Here is a 20,744-nt window from a genome sequence, read left to right on the forward strand (position 1 = left end):
CTGCTGTGAGTGTAATCCATATAAATTCAGGCTGAGGCTGTGTGCAGTGCCAGAAAAACCTCAGACAACTCGAGCTGTGAGTCTAATTCCTGACCACGCTGCTGGGTGTCCCCTTAGCACACCCACACTGCCTTCCTGCAGGGTCCTGCCCCAACCATTGCCCCTGGCTCTGGAGGCCAGACCCAGTGTCTCCTGCACATCCCCAACCCCAGGGTGAGCCCTGTGCCCACTGCTCAGCCCGGCAGCTTCACAGCCCAGCCAAGGGCCTTCAACCTGCCCCAGACAGCCTCATACAGAGCTCACGGTGCTCTGGGGGCAGCTCAGGGCAACATGGGGAGATGCAGCTGTCCCTGTGTGACAGCTGCTGCTGTGACTGATTGCTGTTGTGAGCCTTGGGAGGTATGGCAGGGCAGCAGAGCATGGGCAGCAACATCAGTGGCCCACTGACAACGCACACAAACAGACCAGCTGTCCTGCAGAAGCTATGCTGAAGCTGGCTGATGAGTTGTGGTGTTTGCAGAAGTGACAATGATGTCTGGAAGCCATGTAAAACTCTTAGTGAGAGGGAAGGAAAGCAAAGCTCTCGATCCCGTTTGAAAATCGAGATGTGATGGGAGCAGCCAGCAGTGCTGCACAGGACTGGCAGGGGCTGCAGTGCTATGGGTGGGAGGGCTGCAGCTCTCCGCTCGGCCCCCGGCTGCCTCCATGCTCCAACCCCACAGTACAGGGCATGGCTGGCACTGCAGGAGTGTGCGGTGCCAATGCCCAGCCGCAGCGGGCATCGCTGCCCCGAATCAGCCCAGTGCCAGCTCCGTTGTAGTAAAACATTTATTTGTTACAGTGATGTAAGCTACCATGGTTACAGTTTGTGAAGTCACCACTGGCAACGTTTGACACAAGCGGTACTGCAGCTGTTGCCACCCAAGTTTTCATTGTTAGTTTTATAAAAACCTCAGACACCAGAAAAAAAGGTATTTAGACTGAATGTGGCAGATGGAAGATGGGGAATCTGTGAGCTGGGAAGGAATGTTTGTCCAACACTGCCGACCTCCACAGCCTCCTGGCCTCAGCTGTGACTTGAAGAAATTGTCTGGGCAGTGTGAGCACGGTGTGGCATCAATCCTTGGTGCACTGGGATCGCTTTGTTTTCTGCCGCATAACCACACTGGGGCAACTGCTTTCAGGGAGTGGAGCAGTGTGGGTGTCCTTCAGGTCAGCCCCAGCTTCTGTGCAAAGAGAGAACAGAGACAGTGAGGGTAACCCACAGTGCCCAGAGCCGTGCTGCAACCTCCAGACAGAATGACTGACACAGACAGACGGACGGACAGAGAGACAGCAACACCCATGGCAAGGAATGGGAACATTCACTTCTCCAGAATTAGAGAACTCCTGACTCCCCGCAGGCAAAGCCCTTTTCTACGACAGTGTTTTCACCTCTTTGTGCAGTATTGGAAGTGGCACAGAGGTGAAACACCAACATGAAGCAGTGGATGGGCACGAGCCCAGCGTTGGCCCTTGCCAGGCTTACATGCAAGTGAAAAGTCACCATGCACAGAACGTGTAGCGTGTGCCCATCTGTCCCTGAGCAGCCACACTGTTGGTCTTGTCCCATGGGAGTGTGGGGACCTGCAGCTCCACTGAGTGACTGCAGCCCTGCACCTCACTGCTGCCGGCCCCACGGCCCCACTTACCTCTCAGCACCGGAAGCAAACCACAAAGTGTGGCCATGGCTTGCTGCAGGACACAGCTCTCCAGCTGTTTGCAGCCATGCACCGGGGCCTGCAGGACTCCCTGCCCACCACCCTCTGCCCAAGTGAGCATGGGGAGAAGGGAGCTGCACTGGAACCGTGACTCTTTCTCTCATTTTCCTGTCCAAATTGAATTCCCGTGCAAGATAGGCACATGCACACATCCCCATGATGCAGGGAGACCCAGGCAGCTCCAGGTCCCACGCTCCCCTGGGCTACAGTGCTGCTCTGTGCCCAGAACGCGCTGCACTCAGCAGTTGCCTGTGTGGCTCCACAGTTATCAGGATGTGCTGTGGCAGCATCTCCACATCACTAACAGCCCCAGCAGCTCCCAGCAGGTGTGTGCACCCCATACACAGTGCACAGTGAACATTCTCCTTGCCTGCCTCACTCTGGGTACCAACGGAGGCAGAAACAGAGGAACGCCACCACTCTCCATCTCAGCACCACTCCTGAGGGGCCCTGCAGGGCTCTGCAGGCCAGGGGGACCCAGAGGTGCCACCAGTGCTTCCCAGACGCTGGAAGTCCCGGGTCAGCACTGAGCCAGTACTGACCTGTCCCTGCCTGCAGACTGGTAACAATCCACATGAACTGATATCAGCTGTCAGCGATCTGAAGGCTGGTACCAACCGAGTAACAACTTCGAATGACCTGGCAGACGTGGCTTGTTCCAGCATGACAGAGGCAGTAGAGCTCGTCCTGTTTATTTTCATACAGACAAAGCTTCAATCTCGTCTCTCTGCAGCCAACAATTTGCCACATTTGCTTTTTTCTTTTTTAGATTCTTTCCTTGCAAGCTAAGCTTCCTTTTTGCCACAGCATCAGCCTTCAAGCCTGGCTCTTGTGAATGAATCAATGGCATTAGCACTCACTATCAGCAAGATCAGAAAGCTTTGCCTTTTGGCTCACATTACTGATGCAAAGTGTGGGTGCTTTAACCCATTCCAGACCCCATACCCTGCACACTTGTGTCCCATCCATGCTGCCATGAACGCAACGCCACAACCACATCCAAGCAGAGACAGAATACGGCACATTTGTTCTTATTTCCAGCGCTGCCTTTGTCCAACACTCAGAGCATGCATGCACAGTGCAGCACAGCTTGGCAGCAGGCCTAGAGCCACTGTCCCCGCCTGCCCTGCAGTGCTGCTGTTCCTGCGTGCCCTGGGGATGTGCCAGTGGTGACAGTGCTGCAGTGCAATACTTACCTGGGGCTGCCACTGTGGGTGCAGGCACCCTGCACAGGTGAGGCAGCACAGCCACGGTGCTGATGCTCTTTTAGCAAAGCACTGATGCTCTGGCTGCTAACGTTAGTTACATAGAGGAAAAGGGTTTCTGCGTACAGGAAGACCATTTTCCTTTAAAACGATGGTATGCGGCCACCTGCATCACACTGTAACAAAAGAGCACGCTTGTGCATCTGCACAGAGGGCAGGAGATGCTGCTGCAGCACTCAGCAAGTGCAGGGGCAGCTCAGTGCAATCCTTGTATCTGTGTCACAGCCAGTACTGAACTAAAAGGCATGCAGAAAAATGTCTTCAAAGAGAAAGCATTGGATGCATGGTTTCAGTAAGCAGGACCCTATTGATCTTGCTGTGATTTGTTGTTTTTTTTTTTTTCAAACCAGAACTTTGACCTACCTTAAAATTACTTCCTAAATTACCATGGGAGAGGCATTGTGTTACTCTGTTACAGCTGCTATTGTTCCTTTTAGAGAGTGAGCGCACATCACTTGTTACAACAGCACCTTAAAGGAACAGGACAGTACGTTTTCTTGAGATATTGTAAGTCTGACAAATGCTGCCACTCTGCAAGCAGTACCTCCAAGGCTCCAGTTTCTCCCAATTAGTGAGAAGCAGTAGTAAATGACAGCAGCTGTGACATTACTTCTGCTTGTTGGGTCAATCACTGAGGATAAACCCCCACTGCCTCTGCACAGCGCCTGCTGCAGCTCGGGGTGCATTTGCAGATGGTGCAGGAAGAGTCACGCTGTGCTTCTTCAAGGACACGTGAGCAGCATTTGCTGGCAGCAGTGGGACACAGGGACAGGCGGCTGCAGGACACACAGACACAGGGACAGCTGGCTGTGACAGAACTGTCATCCACCACAGCTTGGGCTGATGTGACTCAGAACTGCAACACACAGGCACAAGGTGGTGACCAGCAAAGTTCTGGTGTACTCTGAGAAATGCCAACATCTCTGTGCTGCACGGAGCAGAGCTCAGCCCCCAGCAGCTCCACAGGGTCAGTGATGGCTGCAGGAAACCACTGGGCCCAGCGCTGGCACTGCTGCACACACGACTGCTGGAGGGGCTTCACCACAGGAGAATGGGAATGGGCCCTGCCATCACCTGCTGCTCCTGCAGGGCTCTGTGGGATGCATCCCTATGGTGACACACAGCAAAGCCCCTGTGGGACAGCACTGCTCTGCAGCACTGGGGGCATCGCCTGCCCCACACTCGTCCCCATGCCCCAACGCCTCTTTTGCTCATTACTGCAGATCTGCACTGGTGCTTGGGGAGAGTTTTCCAGCAACCAGAGCACGTTGGCAGAAATAAAGCCACATTTGCACCCAGAACTGAACAGTACCATATATTCACCGTCAAGAACATGCCCAGAACATCAGCAGAAAGGCAGCACAGAGAACAACTAACACAACCAGCTTTTCACCCAACAAAACCCTGCTTCTCCATCCAAACATAACTTGAAGCAGCCCTCTTTAACAGAACGAGTGTGTTTTCGAAAAAGGGTTAGGAGTGGATTTAAGAAATACGTAAGAGAAAGCGTGTGTCAGAAATCTCAGTACAAATAAACAAATTCCTGAATTTTCTTCTCCTTGCCTGGTGCTTGTGAAACACAGAGACCCTCCCACAACCAAAGTGTTGGTGACCGTTTTCATAGAGCACGAGCAGCAGGGTGCTGGTCAGGATGCTGCACACTGCCTTGGGGTGCTGCACACTACATCAGGGTGCTGCACACTCACTCGTGCAGCCCAAAGGGGCTCATCTCAAGGACAGCAGCTCCTGGCTGCCCACTCCCCTCCCCAAGGCCTTCCCTGCATGACAGTACTGTGTAACCACAATGGGGTAAAGCCACATCTGGGATTCTTTCATGAGTGTTTTGGTTTCCAAAGAATTAGAAAATTTCCAGCACATCACTGAACAAATATTTCAGTGTCACTCTTCTGATCAAAAGATACCTTGGCACTTTTTTCTGCATCTATCTGCTACAGCTCTGGTTTTGCAGAACAGAAAAGACAGATTTCCCCCTTTCCAAGGCTTCCCACACTTGGAATGAACCAGGCCTGAACATCCCGCTGTTATGTTCACCCCTGTGGCGATGGCACAGAACCAACACCCCGTGCACACCCAGGGGATGCTCCTCTCCGATGTGAGCAGAGCCCTAAAGCCACCCAGGTCTGCAATGTTAGCGCAGAGTTAAACAAAACACGGTGACATATGGTCCTTCTAAGCTGCTTATACAAACGTACTGCAGATAGATTACTCAGCTTCAGCGTTTAGAAAATCGATTCCTTTGAGTAAGAAATGAAAAATATAAAAATAACCCCCCCCGAAGCTATGAACAGTTCAGCACTTTCACAAGACATCAGACACGCGTCCAGTTTTAGACAACACACAAAGCATTTCCATTTGATGTTTTCAAAACGCACAATTAGGACAAGTACCTCAGCAGAGCACACGGAAAGGTGCCTCCTTACCCATCGTAAGGTGAAGGTACCGGCTGCAGAGATTCAGCTCCTCCAAGGACCATTACCCCCCTCTGCCCAGCTTCACCATGCCTTCACTTTCAACCTTCCATAACTTGGACTCTGGCGGTGCGCTGTGAGCCTATTTCTGTCCGTATGCCCCCCTCTAGAAGACTGCGGTCTTCCAGAGAAATCTGGAGGGATTTCTTTTTAGCTTTTCCAGCAGGAAATTCTAATTTCTAATTTTGGTGCTTCATTTCCTTTCTGGTCTCTGTACTTCCAAAGGGAAGAAAAAGGGCTTTCTAAAAAAGAAACAGCCTCTTCCTTCCCTGCGCTTTCCAGCCTGCCTCCAGTTCCCGGCTCCTGCAGCCGCTGGAGCAAAGCACAACCACGACTTGCAGGCTCTGCACACCCAGCCCTGAGTGCAATGCCCTGGGGATGCAGGAGACAACTCTCCCACACCGGCCCTGGGGCCCAGCACTGCATGTGTGTGTGTGCCTGAGAGCCAGAGCACCTGCACACAGCTGCTGGGCTGTGCTTCCTTCAAGCACAAGCACGCAGGGTGTAAAATTTAACTGTTCTATTGCTTTAGTGGTCGCAAAGCCTGTATAAAAAACAGCGTTTAGCATCTGAGAATGCACTGAGACGGCTCAGTTAAGCTGCCTTTGATTTAAATGTGATGACCATATGAGTTTAATTAGTATTAATTTTCAAATTTTCTTCAGAATGAGCAGAGCAGCAGAAGCACATTTCTCACCCTCACAACAGGGGTGTCTGAGCTGTTACCACCTATTGCCATATGCTCAAGGCCGACACCGTGGCCTGACAGCATCCCAGGGGCATGGAGCCAAGCAGCACATCACTGTTAAGGTGCGAACACCTCCCAGCCACCCCGCTGTGCGCAGGGACTACAGATGCAAACCACAGTGCTTACAGGAGATAGGCCCCTGCAAGCCTGGAACGAGCGAGGTTACTGCCCCCAGCGCTGCCCTTGCCTCTGCCCACTGCTGCCCCTCACTCCCCGCTGCCTCGAGGTGCTGGCACACACAGGAGCTCAACACATTCCATTTCCACATCGCAAAGCAGGGAGCCACCGATCAGGCTCCGGTCCTGTTGGAAGGGGTTCCCAGCTGTGGCACCAATACTGCGGCGCGGGACAGGAAGGGACCAGCATCCCCTGCACACTGCTGGGCGCCCCGGGCAGTCACTGCCAGGCTGGCTGGGTGTACCGAGTGAGTATTTTATTTTACACAAGAGAACAACACAGCGTTGTTGTTTCTGTACAGCATCTGCCTAAAAACAAAGGCAACACCATTATCACGGAAAAGAAATATACAGTCTGACCATTTTAAAAAATATCATTTTACTGATTGATCCAGAAGTGGTTATTTGTTAGCTTGGAGGAAATTTCATTTCCTTTATAAAAGGCTTTTTCTGTGAAAACTCTTTCTTGCGTTTTCTGCTACCGCAGAACCAGGAAGCCAGTCCTAGAGCAGGGAAGGCACTGGTGCTGTTTCATGCTTTTTTTCACCCCTTAACCTTTTTTTTTTTTACCTTTTTTTTTCTTTTTAAACTCTGAATGTTGCCTTCTGTTTGGATACTAAATAAAACCAAATGGAAACTAAACAGAACCCCGTGTGCACTGGGTGGCTTATAGAGAACCCCGCATGGACAAACCATCACTCAGTGAGACAACAGTGGACTTCCGAATCCAATTCCCCAGGAGAGGGAACTTCACACAACGTTTGGCATTTTGTTTGTCAGAGAAATAAAAGGTAAACTTAAAAAAAAACCCAAAGGCAGGTCACACAGTGCTTTCCAATATCCACTCAGAGCTCGAGAACGTCGCTGTTCCGCCCTCCGCGCCGGAGCGGCCCGCCTGCGCCAGCATCCCATTCATGGAGAGGCTGCGCCGGGAGCACAGCCCCGCGTCCTGCTGGCAGCGGCACAGCAGCAGCTCGCCGCCCAGTGACAGCCTGCGCTTGGCTCTGGACGTGGTGGCCGGCAAGGTGAGGAACTTACTTGGCTTGGATTGTGCTCTTTTGTACGTGGGGACCCCTTGGTCAGAGTCGGGGGGACGGCTAGCTAGCTGCAGAGCAGTGGAGTTATTTCTGTTAGTGTTTTGGGACTCGATACTCGTGGCAGCTTCGCTCTGCGGCTCGCTGCTGGGCTTTGACCCCGGCTTCCGCTTCGGCTTCTGGGCAGCGGAGGCGCCGGCGGCCCACGCATGAGGAGAGGGCGAGGTAGTGGTGGCCTCCGGGCCGGGGCTGGGCTCCGGCGAGGGTCCGGCGCCGTCGCCGGCGGCCCGGCAGCACTGGGCGGCCTCCTCGTGCCCCACCGCCTGCTTGGAGGCAGACTGGGACAGCGCCCCACCGCAGCCCTGCACCTGGGCCCCGTTCGTCTGCGAGTAAACGTTGCTGACCTTGGTGGCCTTGTGCTGCCCGTTGTTGTTGCACACCTTGTACCGGATCATGAGGATGATGATGAACACGAGCACCGAGGCCACGATGATCCCGCCGATGATGATAATCATGGTCCCGCCCAGGAACTGGGACTGCATGAAGTGGCAGCGCACGTAGTCCTGCTCGGTGGTGAACTGCGTGCAGCCCACCACCCTGGTGGCGGTCAGCGAGGTGATCCCGTCATCGTAGATGGCCAAGACGCACAGGTCGTACATGGTCCCAGCAGCCAGGTTGTTCACCAGGAAGGTTTTGCTCGTGGGAGGTATCATCCTGGGGGCGAGGACATCAGCGTTAACAAACCCGTGTTGCCGCAGCCCCCTCCCAGCCCTCCCCTGGCAGCGCAGCCCAGCCCTGGTGGCAGGCAGCACCACGCTCCCCCCACACAGCTCGTCTGGGCAAAGCCCTTCCTGAGAGCAACTGTAGATGAAATTAAGAAAACAACAGTTCTGAAAGGTGTGACGGTTACAGCCCAGACTCAGAACAAAGCCACCCAATGCACAGGCCACGCATGCTCACTCCTCCCAAGCATCACCACCATGGCAGCAGGGTGTGCTTGCAGAAACGTGTTTGCAGGCAGCACTGTCCCCATGCTGTCATTAAACTGAGCGCGTTAAGATCCACTTAGCTCATCTAACTTCACAATCCTTCTGCTAATCAGATTACTAAAGAGGATCAGAGGTCTGTTTTGGATTCTTTAGAAATAACCCAACCCACAGCCATTTCCCAATCTGCATTACCCTCTCCACCAGCCAAGAGCCGGGCTGTGGCTAGGAGATGCAGGCTGACAGCCCTCCGAGGAGTGGGCAGCAAAAAGCTTGCACCAGCAACCAGTGTGGAGCAACGGGGAGGGGCTGGGCTGGGCTGGCTGTGCCATACCTGTACACCAGAGAGTCATCGTAAGTGCCATTGTACTGGATCTGGAACATGCGTATTCCAGGTATGTTTCTTTGAAAATTGAATTTCAGCAGAGCAGTAGATGATGTCGCTTCAGCAACAACCACCTTCTTGTCTTGGCTGACTTTTGTATCCCCATTGCTGCTGCTTGCATTGGAGCCCGACTTGGTGGACGTTGAGATATCCGAGGAGCCAGGGTCAGGCTCGTGGATGTGGTTAGTGCTGTTCAGCAAGTGAGGGAGTTTGATTATGTGCAGGTCCACCGTCTGTGTGGCTTCCCCTGCTGGGTTGGAAGCGATGCAGGTGAAAGAGCCCGTGTCCTTCACTGTTGTGATGAGGATGTCGAGTGTACCGTTGTCATACACCACAGACCTTGTTGCGTTAGAAATAAGTTTGCCCTCAGGTGAAATCCAATGAATTGCTGGCTCTGGATCCCCCCGGGCCTTGCACCTCAGCGCTGCCCTTTGGCCCTCCAGCACCCTCAGCTCGTGGGTGTGCCTGGTAATGAGAGGAGGTTCGCACAGGAACTCCTCCTCAGGGATCGACCAGAAGTACCGGCCCGACAGCAGCTGGGGAGAGGCACACGTCTCCAGGTCGTCTTCTCTGGAGAGCCGCCTCAGCCACAAGAGCTCACAGTTGCAATGCAAAGGGTTTCCACCAAAGCTTAACGCAAAAGTAGAAGGGCTGATAATTCCTGAGGTTGCCAGTACCTGAGCTCGCTGAAAGAGAGGGTCAGGTGGTAGCTTCTGCAGTTTGTTAGACGTGACGTCTAACCTGGTCATCTTGTGGAGATGTGAGAAGGTCCCCTTAGGAATATGATCAATCATATTGTGGTCCAGACTGAGGGTGTGCAAGCTAACCATCTTTTCCACAGCATCCCAGGGGATCGTTTCCAGGTTGTTGTAAGACAAATCCAATTCCTCAAGAGCTAAAACATCATCGAAAGCTGTGGAAGAAATAAGAGTCAGCTGGTTGTTGTTAAGTATCAAGTGATGAAGATTGGAGAGCCCACTGAACATGTCATTGGTGATCTTAGTCAATCGGTTGCTGTTCAAATGCAAAGCCCGCAAATTGCGCAAGTCAGCAAACGCGTGAGGTGTGATAAAACTGATTGTATTCCTGGACAGCGTCAGGTCCACCAGGCTGGTCATATTGGCAAAGTCTTTCCTCTTGATATTTGTAACAAAGTTGTCTGCCAGCCGTAATTCCACGGTCCTCCTGTCAATGTTTGGTGGAACAAATAAGAGCCCTTTCTTGGCACAAAGGGTCGCAAGGTTTGGAGACAAAATCTGACAAACGCAGCGCTTTGGGCAGATCTGAGCTCTCACTGCTATGCCAATGAACAGCAGAAACAAAAGCAGTTTTTCCATTGTAGATCAGGTTCACGAGCCTGTAAGGAAGAATAAATGTCTGTTAATGCCTGCAAGGTCAGCAAGTATATCGTAACAGAAATCATAACGGAAGCAGAGGAAAACTGTCTATGATTAAATCACAGGTTCACAGAACAGAATTTCTGTCTCATCTCATTACCAGATGGCTTACAACTGTCCATATCCTGACATGGAGGACAACTGAGATTGTTGTATGTATGCATACACACACACACATATATGCACATATACACATCCATGTGCAGATAACAGTGAGGTTTGGAAGCATCTGGTGGCTCTGTGCATTGCAGCAGTGGTGCCTCTCATCCAGCACCACCATTCCCACCACCGAGCTTTAAACTGACACTCTGGCCTCATGATCTGGAGTTACTTTATGATTATGCCATTTACATACTGGAAAAAGGGATGTTTCATGTACGCTTTACTTGCTGAGCTGAAACCCTCAGCGACCTCTAAATCACGCAGTAGGTTTATAACCATTTCTACTGAACATTTAAGCTCTTAATGCTATTTTCAGAGTAAACCCAGAAGGGGCTAATTTTATGTCATTCAAAAAACAATAATGTGCACAAAGAAAAAAAAATATCAAGAAAGCTCCTGAAAACAGACACCTGAATAATAATGGAATATGGGCTAATTTCAGAGCATTGCTGTTTCCCCTGATGCCACAGCAGCACCGCACTCCTATCCCAGAAACTCTGACAGTTCAATTATCCTTATCTTTTACATTGCTAGATCCAGGAACTGCACAGAGTATGAAAACAAGGGAGATAACAGACATGCCCAGAGAAGTTAAATGCAATCATCTATCAGCAACTCTGTTAAGAACTCCACAAGGGCTACACGGCCCATTTCTGAGCACCTCTTTGCCACCCTGCCTCCACACACCAGTGAACCGACACAAAGCTGCAGCCCACATCTGCCTCCCTTCCAAGAAGTGAGATGTGGGCAGGAGCTGAGCAACACCGTGAGTTCTAGGAGTAAACACCTGGCTGCAGCAGGGCTGCACAAAGGAAATGAAACAGTCAGCTCCCTTTGGGACTGACAGAACTATTCGTATACCGAATACAGACACATCACAGAAGCACAGAATCATAGAATCACAGAACGGTTTGGGTTGGAATCTTGAATCTTCATGGATATTTAATGTCAAAATAACAATTATTTCTCCTGTTGTCCAGCCATCCATGATCCATGTCTACCATGAAAAAGCAGTTGCAGAAAATTGTTGTGAAGATGCCAGCCCCTAAAACTTGCCTATCAGCACCACTATTTATTTCTTTTGCTAATACCTTTCTTGACTACCGATCCTAACCAGTAAGCCCTCATTAAAAAAAATAATAAAATAACATAAAAAAGAAGCCTTCAACCATCAGCTTTAACTTAAATAATGATTACATCCACCACTGAAGGCACAGCCTATCACTCCTGTAGTTTTGGGAACCATCCCAAACCCCCTGGTGAAATCCCAGAACATATGGCTTCCTGATGAGTCAATCCATCCACGCTAACGTGCTGCAGGCTGCAGGCACTGCACTCCTGTGGCCCTACTGCCCCTCCAGCACTGCACAGCAGAGCAGGCACGGTACCCCCTGGGGCTCCTCCCCGTGGAGATGGCAGCACCTGGATGGGGACTCCCAGCATCCACCCCATGTCTGTCACACGCCAGCAACACTTGCTGAAGACAATCCGTATTTATCTGACAACTGGAAGAGGATATAAAAACAAATTTCCTTTTTACAGCCAGCTGAGAGTGCAATTTGTGTGCTATACAATCCAACACGGCATCAATTTATATGGGACTCCTTCAGCGAAAACTGGCCATTCTTGGGCTGTAAATGCACCAATTAAATTGGTTCCCTTCCCCGTTATCCTCACGGGAGGCAGCCCGCTCTTGTCAGGAGCTGTAAACTTTTAGAACGAAACCTTTTGCACCTCTGCTGGGGACAATTTTTTGCATTAATTGCAGCAGAAAGCAAATCTCCTGGGCAGCATTTACATACATTTGCAGGGTTACATTCCACACCTCTTGTGTCAGCACTGTACACCAGCACGGTTCTGCAGGTGCAAACAGGACAGTTCTGACCCTCACCAGAGGATCACACAGCCCTGCAGAAGTAGCCTGCCCCATACACCCCTGAGCCTGCTGGGACCCCAGGGAGCCACCTCCCCAAGCAGGTGCCACTGTTCTAGATGGGATTTTCTATCTCACCATACATTTGGTTCACACAAACTCAAAACAGACCATCGACCACCAGAGGCCCTGGTCATCCTGGCTTGGGAACACCATCCTCGCTTAGATTTGCTAATACAACACCACTAATTTAGATTTGTAGCTGTGATTAAGGAAATGTGCTCAGCACTTCTCAGATTCAGCCAACACTGTTTTCAGAAGTAGGCAAAATTAAAACAAAGTCAGCAAGGTGCATTTTAACACTGTAGAGGGCAAAGCTTCAGACAGTTCTGTAAGACTCAGTTGACACAGTGTCAGAAGCAGATACAAATTCACAGCCTGCACACAGTGACCTCCATTCGTACACTGCCCAGCACCCTTCCCAGCACCCGGGCTGCCCACACCAGAGGGAACCAAGCCCTCTGACCTCCTGCCTCCATGCTCTGTAGAGCAGACGCAGTAGCACACAGCTCTCCAGCTCAGTCAGTGGGACACGCTGTGCCGACGGCCCTCCATTACTCCTGCTGTACATGACACTGCAAATAAAATGCTGCCTCCCATGGCTGTCATGGGAGCAGGCACAGACCCTTCCTACCAAAGGTTTTTCACCCTTAATTAATGACTCAATGCTGGAACAAGGCTGCAGCTGCTCTCTGCCACTCTGTGGAGCCGGCACAGAAACTGTGGTGCTCCCTCAGGGAGCTGCCTTGTCCCTTACCTACAGCTAGGACCAGAACTTCCCCACAAGTTAAAATCTGATGGAGGAGGGAAGGGTGACCTCAAAGCAGAGAACCACCACTGACCTGTGACAGAATCCTCCTGGTAGGGCTGCCTGGTCATAGAGGCAGCTGAAGTGCTGCAAGTGGAGGGGGACACCAGACCTCGGAGCAACTCTGGGGACTGCTTCCTGCTTTTGTATTTCCAGGGACCAGAGTGGGAAGCCCAGAGAGCACAGACAGTGCATCCCATCTTGCACTGAGCAGCAGGCAGCACAGCACAGCACGGTGCAGCATGGTACAGCAGAGCAGCAGAGCAGCACCCAACACCCAGTGCCAGCTCCCAGCACCCTGCACCCCAGGCAACCAGTCTGGGCAGGGAGCACTCCACGTCCCAGGCTGCGCTCACAGTTCATACAACCATGGAACCATTAAGGTTGGAAAAAACCTCTTACGATCACAGAATCATAGAATCACTCAGGTTGGAAAAGACCTTAAATATCATTGAGTCCAACCATCACCAAACTCAACCCCACCCCACACCCACCATGCCCTCTAACCAACAAGGGGAAATGGCTTCAAGTTGAGGGAGGGTAGATTTAGGTTAGATACAAGGAAAAAGTCCTTTACATGAGGGTGGTGAGGCACTGGCACAGGTGACCCTGCGGTGTGGTTGATGCCCCGTCCCTGAAGACTTTCCAGGCAAGGCTGGATCAGGCCCTGGGCAACCTCATGGAGCTGTGGTGCCCCTCTGCACTGCAGGGGAGTTGGATTGGATGGGCTTCAAAGGTCCCTTCCAACTCTTAAGGATTCTACGAGTCTATGACTTTAACCAGGGCTGAGCTAGCACCAGTATGATCACTTAGCACCCTGCCAGGTCTGTCAGCTCTTCCATGCTGCAGCTTGAGAAATGCTGTTGGCAGGTGCTGGGGAGAATGAAAGGAGCAGACAAATGTGGGTGCATGGCTCTCCTCCAAGCGTGGCACCCACGAGAGGTCTGTCCCCGTGCTCAGATGGCCCAATGAGACCCGGAGGTGCTGCAGGATCCTGCCGTTGCCAAGAACCCAGCCGTTCCTGTAAAACTGTTCCTTACCATTCACAGAGTTTTTGTTGTTTTTTCTTTTAGAAGTGTTAAGTAAGTTGCAATATAAATGTGAGCAAAGCTTAAAATAAAGCTGTGTGTTTGTACAAGTGCTCACAAAGTGCTCTAAAAGCTGTGTGTCTTGCATAGATGAACCGGTATTTGCAGCTGAAGCACAGCACATACATTTATTTCACGTAATAGGAACAGCCAACCCACACACGGCATTGCACTGCACAGCCTCAGCTGCCACCTGTGTGCTCAGCACTGAGCAGCTCACCTGGTTCACAAAGCACTGCCTAAATCTCACTGCTTGCTTAAAGCATCAAAAAGAAAGAAAAGAAAACAAAGGGGTCAATGCTAATTTTCTACCAAGGTATGCAGGGCTTTCATCTAGTGCTGGGCGTTTGCAAAGAGATGAGGACCATCAAGCTCCTTGTGTGGTACATGTGATTCGAGTAAAAAAGGCTCTCAGAAGAGAAGTTTTAGATGAGTTTTGTTACAACATTTTTTGAGTTATTCAGCGCCTACAAAAATTATCTGTGAGCTACAGTTGGCTCCAGAACTCACTGCTGTGCAGATGCTACGATGGTGTCTCCCAGCACTGAACAGCCCTGTCAGCCTCCAGCTCTCTGCTCTCACCAGGACCACAGCACCACTGCTTCCTTCTTAATGACCTGAAATGGTTACATGAAGCAAGAGCCCCCAAATTACTGCTCCTATTTCAGAGCAGAGTTGTTCTCCCCTTTAATCACTTTTTCCAGCTACGGAGAGGTTTCTCCCATTGATAAAGCCCATGCAGGAAGCCGTCATGCCTCCCGTTTAGCACTGTGGGATGTGCACCCCAGGAATGGTCACAACAGCCCCATGCCTGGGACTCACGCTCTCCTTGCCCCACACAGCTGGGGCTCAGGTGCCAGCAGCTCCCATGCTCGAATAAAAGGCCTCAATCAGCAGCGTGCTGTGAAAGTAAGTGAGTGCCCATCACTTCACATACTCACTTGCGGTCATGGGTAGAGCTGGTGAAGTTGAAATGTCTGCCTGGAGTTGAACCAGGGGACACAGGAACGAAGTGACAGCACTGCTGTACTGAAATTGCTTCCCTTTTCCTATGTGTGGCTTATTGATTTTTTTTCCCCATCTTCACTGGGAGCAGTAATACATTTTAGGATATTTAGTGCAGCATTTTGCAGATTTGTCCAATGCTGTAAAGATTCATTTCATATTGAGAACTATGTGACAAAGGGAAGCAGCAGGATACAGGATGCAGAAAATTATTAGCAAACTATTTTCGCAGCATCCAATCCTGTTTGGATGGTAGGTGCTGCACACGGTGAGTGTGTGGGGAACCTGAGCACAGCACAGCGCTGGAGAGCTGCAACCAGCTGCTAATGCAGTGCCTGCCTCACACATAATCTGTCATCACTAAGGTCATGGCAGAACCTGCTGACTGCATTTCCTACCCCTCCCGGCCTCCGGAGAAGCTGTGATTTTCAAGGACTTTGCAAATGTAATTTCATGGTGGGGAAAAAATGTCCAGAAGCTGTCTGTATTCACCTGCTGCAGATGAAGGATGGGGAAATAGCTGGCATGAGCCTCGAAAGGCATCTGGCAGCCACACTAACATGGGCACAGACTTAAGCGGAAAATGCAGAGCTTCAATTTCACAAAGGTCAATGGTTTGTAAACACGTCTGAGTGCTTTTCTGAAACACAAACACAGCACCTACAAACCAGAACACTCAGAGCAACACGCCATCCCTGGGGAACCCATCTCCGGGGAACCCCATGGCTGCACAGCCCTGCGGGACCACAGGCAGCTCCGCACTCAGGCGCTGCCCACTGCCTGCTCCCCACTGCCCATCACCTGCACCCTGGGAGCCCATGGCATAGTGGGCAGCAGCCAGGGCTCCTCCTGCCCACCCACTTGGTAATCCTTCCTCGTTTTCCTCCAGCCTTAAGCCTTAAACGATACACACGCAAGGTAACACATTTTGGGAGGTATTTTTTTCTCCCCATAATGAGGTCTAAACATGCAAGATTAAAGTGAAAAATAATGTCTGTTTTAAAAGATTTCTAAGGAAAGCAGAGACATTATTTGTAAGACCCAGACTGCACTGCACACATGCTGACATCTGTGAGCACAGCACTCAGTGTCTCCATGAGCAGAACTCAAGGCACAGAGCCCAGCAGAGGCTGCCCTGGGCTGGGAGGAGAGCACAGCCATCAGCCTTGGGCTGGGAACTGAGTGTGGCCATCGGCCCCTGAGCCCAGCAGGCCCTCAGCTGTGGGGCAGTGGCTCAGGAAAGGCACAGCAGAAAAACAGAAACAGGAAGGCTTCAGAGGAAGGCGGCAAAGGCAGCTCAGGTGAACTCAGAAGGGTATTTTGCTTTCTCTGCCCCCCCGCCACAGCAGTCAGGGCAGAGACAGAGCACCGGGTGCTCCTTGTGTGCCTGGCACAGCCAAGGTCAGGACAGAGAGCGTCAGTGCTGTCAGTCCCTGGTTCTCTCTGTTATTGGGCCCACTCTTCTCTTAAGGGCACTTGCTCAGTGACTGAAGATGGACAACAGCATGGGGCACAAGCCACTCTCCAGCTCTGCATTAGGCCTTTGGCCAGCATTCCTGGGCATGACTGACGTGGGGCACCCTGCAATACCCCCAATTCCTGTGCTTGCATCTGCCATGTGGCAAACATATGGCACTGCATTTTATTTATACAGTTTTCAATTAAAAGGTTACAGACAACTTCTAGCAAATCGTATGTGCAACAAGCATTTGCACAGGGAGTTGGCCAGGTGCTGCCATTTATACACACACACGGAACCATGACCCCCCACCAGTTCTCCCAGCTGAACCCTCCATTTATATTCTCATGACTTTCAGGACAGTGGTGCTTGCTCAGATCACAGCCCAACCAGCACAGACTTCCACAGACGGGTCCAACCCCTCTGCTCTGAGCTGAGCAGAAACAAAAGCCTGGTGATGGCGGGGTGATGAGGGCACCAGGGCAGTCCTGCAGGGCCCACTGTGCCCGCTGCCCACCGTCCCCTCCTAGAGCACTGCCTTCAGCTGCTGCGCTCGGAGAGGGGCTGCATCTCAGGCAGCATTAAAGGGAGCTGAATCCATTATTAATGTCAATTTCACACATTTCTCAGTTGTCACTCTGCTATGGAGACAGCCAAGCAGTAAAAAGAGGTTATGTGCCTGCAAAGGACTGAGGTGTTGTGGCACTTTGGCTTTTTATTCCCCACAGTTCATCTGTTCCATGAGCAACTCTATTTCCTTAAATTGTTTGTAATCTTCAAGACAATTTGCAAGTTGTTATTTTCACTTATTTTGCCCGCTTATTTTACTATAACCCAAGAGATTAGCGTGTTCTGATATAATACTTTGTTCAAGACCTCATCAGTGTAAAACAGACAGAGGATGCATCAACGATGCCAACGCAATGCACTCTCTCACCCTTGCCAGCACCCTGGCTGTGAGCCGTGTGCCTCTGCCCCCAGGAGCACCGCCTCCCCCGGCTGCTGGATGGGGCTGTGGGATCACTGCAGGCAGCCCAAAGCAAGCACTGTCATCGCGCACACCCCCACCCCTCAGGACAGAGCCACGCTTTCTGGATGCTCTTAACTTAGCCCTCATCCTCTGCTGCGTGGGATGCGATTATCTCAGCCTGCAGTGCCACTAATGATTTTAAAATTGCTCATCATGCCTTAATTCCCAGTCTCTCGCTGGTCGCTGACCTCTTTGTGCAGGTTGTATCACTGCTCTGGGTAGGAAATCTCCCTGCGTCACCACTGTTGCTCAGGCTTACTCGGGAGATAATGGGAAGTGACGCAAAGAGTGATTCCCTGATGATCGATAAAGAATTGCCAGCAGCAGCCAGGAAAGAACGGACACTTTGGGGGCAGCGAGCTCATCCTGCTGCCAACACAGCTCGTTCCTGACGGATCCAGTGAAGCCCCACATTTTCTGCAGCCGTCCCACTGTTTTGCCAGGTGAGGAAGATGGGATGTGGGGACTGCTGGAGCCCACAGGTACCACAGGATCAACACTGCAGGGCTGAATGCTGCAGGGCTGAGTGCAGCAGAGGCCCCGTGCCATATGCACGTGGGTGACACGGGGATGGGAGCAGCTGATGCAAGGCACAGAACCTGGTTTGCTTTCCCTTCTGTTCTGCTCCCCACCACTTGCTCGCTCTCTCCCTTGCACATCTTTCCCAGCAAACTGATCTGAAAACATCCGAGAGCAGAGCTGTTCCACCAGCTGCTGCCAACTCACTCACTGAGCTGACAGGGACTGTCATCCTGGTGGCTCTGCATGGAAGCCACGTGGTCGCACTGCACGCTGCACAGCTCTGTGCCACTGCTGCTTGTACAGCTCCAAGACCATGGCCAAGCACAGAGTGCTGCTCTGCCACCACGATCCCAGGCTGAAATTCATGCATCTGAAATTCAATAAATTCAGTGCTGAGCGACTCATACAGGAAGGAAAGCTCAGGAACAGTGTGCTGAAGCGAGGCAGCTCATTAGGCATTTGTAGCACAGAGAAGGAGCCGAGAGTGATACATGGCATGACTCAACACAGTGGTGTAGGAACAAGGCTGCAGCTATGTCAGTTAATAATAGCTCTGCCGTAAGAAAACCTGGCGAGGCAGCCGCCCTCGGGCTCCCAAGCACTCCAAGCTCCGGAAGTGTTTCTCACAGCTCCATGACCGGCCCGAGGAGATGGGCATCTAAACTGCACACAGCATGGGCTGCTGCTGGGCAAGGCGCTGCTGAGCACCGCAGAGATGGTTTGGGATGGCCCTACTCCCCGCAGCCCTGCCTGCAGGGCTCTCCAGGTGCCCACAGGAGGGGCAGTTCCCATGGGCAGAGGGAAAGCAAGGGGCACGGTGGCACCAGTGCTGCCCACAGCCTGGGCATAGGGCAGTGCTCAGCCCAGCACAGCCCAGTGTTGCTGCAGTGCTGCTGCTGACGATTTAGAATGCTTGCATTAAAGCCTCGGTACCCTACTGCAAGATGCCATGGCATCCTGTGAGGTTTCATCACTACTTCAAGTCTCCTGCCAGGCCCAGTTTTGTACAGGTTAGTAAATGTGATGCCAACCTGTTTGTACTAATTCCACCAGCTGAGGAACACCCAGCCAAGTGCCAGTGTCACTCCTGTATTCCATCTCTTCCAACACAGCGTCTGGCCTGAGATGCTCAACCTGCAGATGAAATGGCCTCTTGGTTTCATTCATCCTGATGAAAAGCAGAGGGTACATTTGCACTCCTGTCTTGCGCAGCATACAGCCCCACGAGCTGCTCAGGGCAGTGTTGTAACCCTTGGGTTCCAGCAGGCACAGCTGAGGGCTCTTCCCTTTGCATTTTTTCCTTGTCCTTGGAATAGGAAGCAATCAGTAACACACCCATCTGCAGTGCTCCCAGGGAGCCACTGACTTTCTGAGGCAGGTGTACAGGAATGGCTACCTGCAGGCAGCACGTCCCACCTGAACTGCCCATCACTCCTGCCCGGATTTGCCTTTCTGCACTTACTGGAAGCAGCGTGCATGGATTGACGGCAAGCAGCAGAGGTCTGCAGACGCAGCAGGCACAGCACTCCTCTCCCCCGTGTCTGTACAGAACCTATTACAAAACCTTTATTTTCCTTGAGCCAGCAGTAATTATTCATGTGGCAGTACGCAACGGAGGAAGCAGAGCACGGTTTCTTTTATGACTGTTATAATAACACATGGTACTCAGAGGAAGTTCCCATCCCTCAGGTGGAGAAGGGCAAGGAAGTACATTTCCCTTAACAGACCCCAATCCGAATGGGAATTCCCTGTGCCTGCAGATGAAGCTGTAAGCCCACTTCTGCCACTGCAGAGCCACGGGTCCTGGCTAGGACAGTGTGGGGAGCCAAGGAGGAGCACTGCAGAATGTCAGTGCTTCAATCAGGAGCACCTAGCGACTCCATTCCTCAGCTGCTGAGTGCCACTGTACAAAATGCTACAGAAATACGCTAGTGCCAACTGCAATATCTGCATTAATTGTGCAGCTGAAAAACGTGAACAGGCCTAAGCGAACACAGTGAACAATTGCTCCAACAAAACAGCTTTTATCTTACCAAAACATTTTTACTGAATCAGACCACAGCGGGATTTTCAAAACTAAGAGTTTTCACAACACCAAAACACAACAGAATTGTGAAAGGATTTCCTCTGATGCTCCTCTGTCACAAAGCTTGCCCAAATTGGTGCTCTGCCATGCAGTGTTCCAAAGGCCGTGCTGCTGCAGAATTTCCTTCTGCCTGCACCATCCCCACGGCACGAGCACCCTGTGCAGCCGCAGGGCTCACAGCAGGCCTATCCCACCTGGGCTCCCCCAGACTCAGGACCTGCCCGGCACCCAAAGTGGGGAGCCAAGAAACCCACCTGAATGGCGGCAGGCCGGGGGGAAGCAGAGCTGCCACAGCTGGGGATGGCTGAGCGGCCGTCAGCTCCCCAGCACTGCGTGCAGCCTGCACAGACGTGGCCTCACCACGAGATCAGCTCTGCCACGAAACGGCAGGGCACGGACTCTCCTAGAACC

The 20,744-nt window shown here is 51.8% G+C and overlaps 1 protein-coding gene across 4 annotated transcripts in view; it reads right to left on the reverse strand.

Annotated features, from left to right (window-relative positions):
• Positions 1-820: 820 nt before the first annotated feature.
• The window catches only part of LRFN5 (leucine rich repeat and fibronectin type III domain containing 5), a 45,749-nt gene continuing 25,825 nt past the window's right edge, over positions 821-20,744 (reverse strand). For 2 of the 4 annotated variants that reach the window (XM_048949358.1, XM_048949360.1), the window contains exons 2-3: positions 8,793-10,200; positions 1,241-8,186 (exon numbers count right to left, since the gene is read on the reverse strand). In XM_048949358.1, coding sequence (XP_048805315.1) covers positions 7,259-8,186; positions 8,793-10,180 — 2,316 coding nt within the window. In that variant the 5' untranslated portion in view covers positions 10,181-10,200 and the 3' untranslated portion in view covers positions 1,241-7,258. The other 2 variants (XM_048949361.1, XR_007377865.1) reach the window with 2 other exon arrangements.

The sequence above is a fragment of the Lagopus muta genome, chromosome 6 (assembly GCF_023343835.1).
Source record: "Lagopus muta isolate bLagMut1 chromosome 6, bLagMut1 primary, whole genome shotgun sequence".
Classification (NCBI taxonomy): domain Eukaryota; kingdom Metazoa; phylum Chordata; class Aves; order Galliformes; family Phasianidae; genus Lagopus; species Lagopus muta.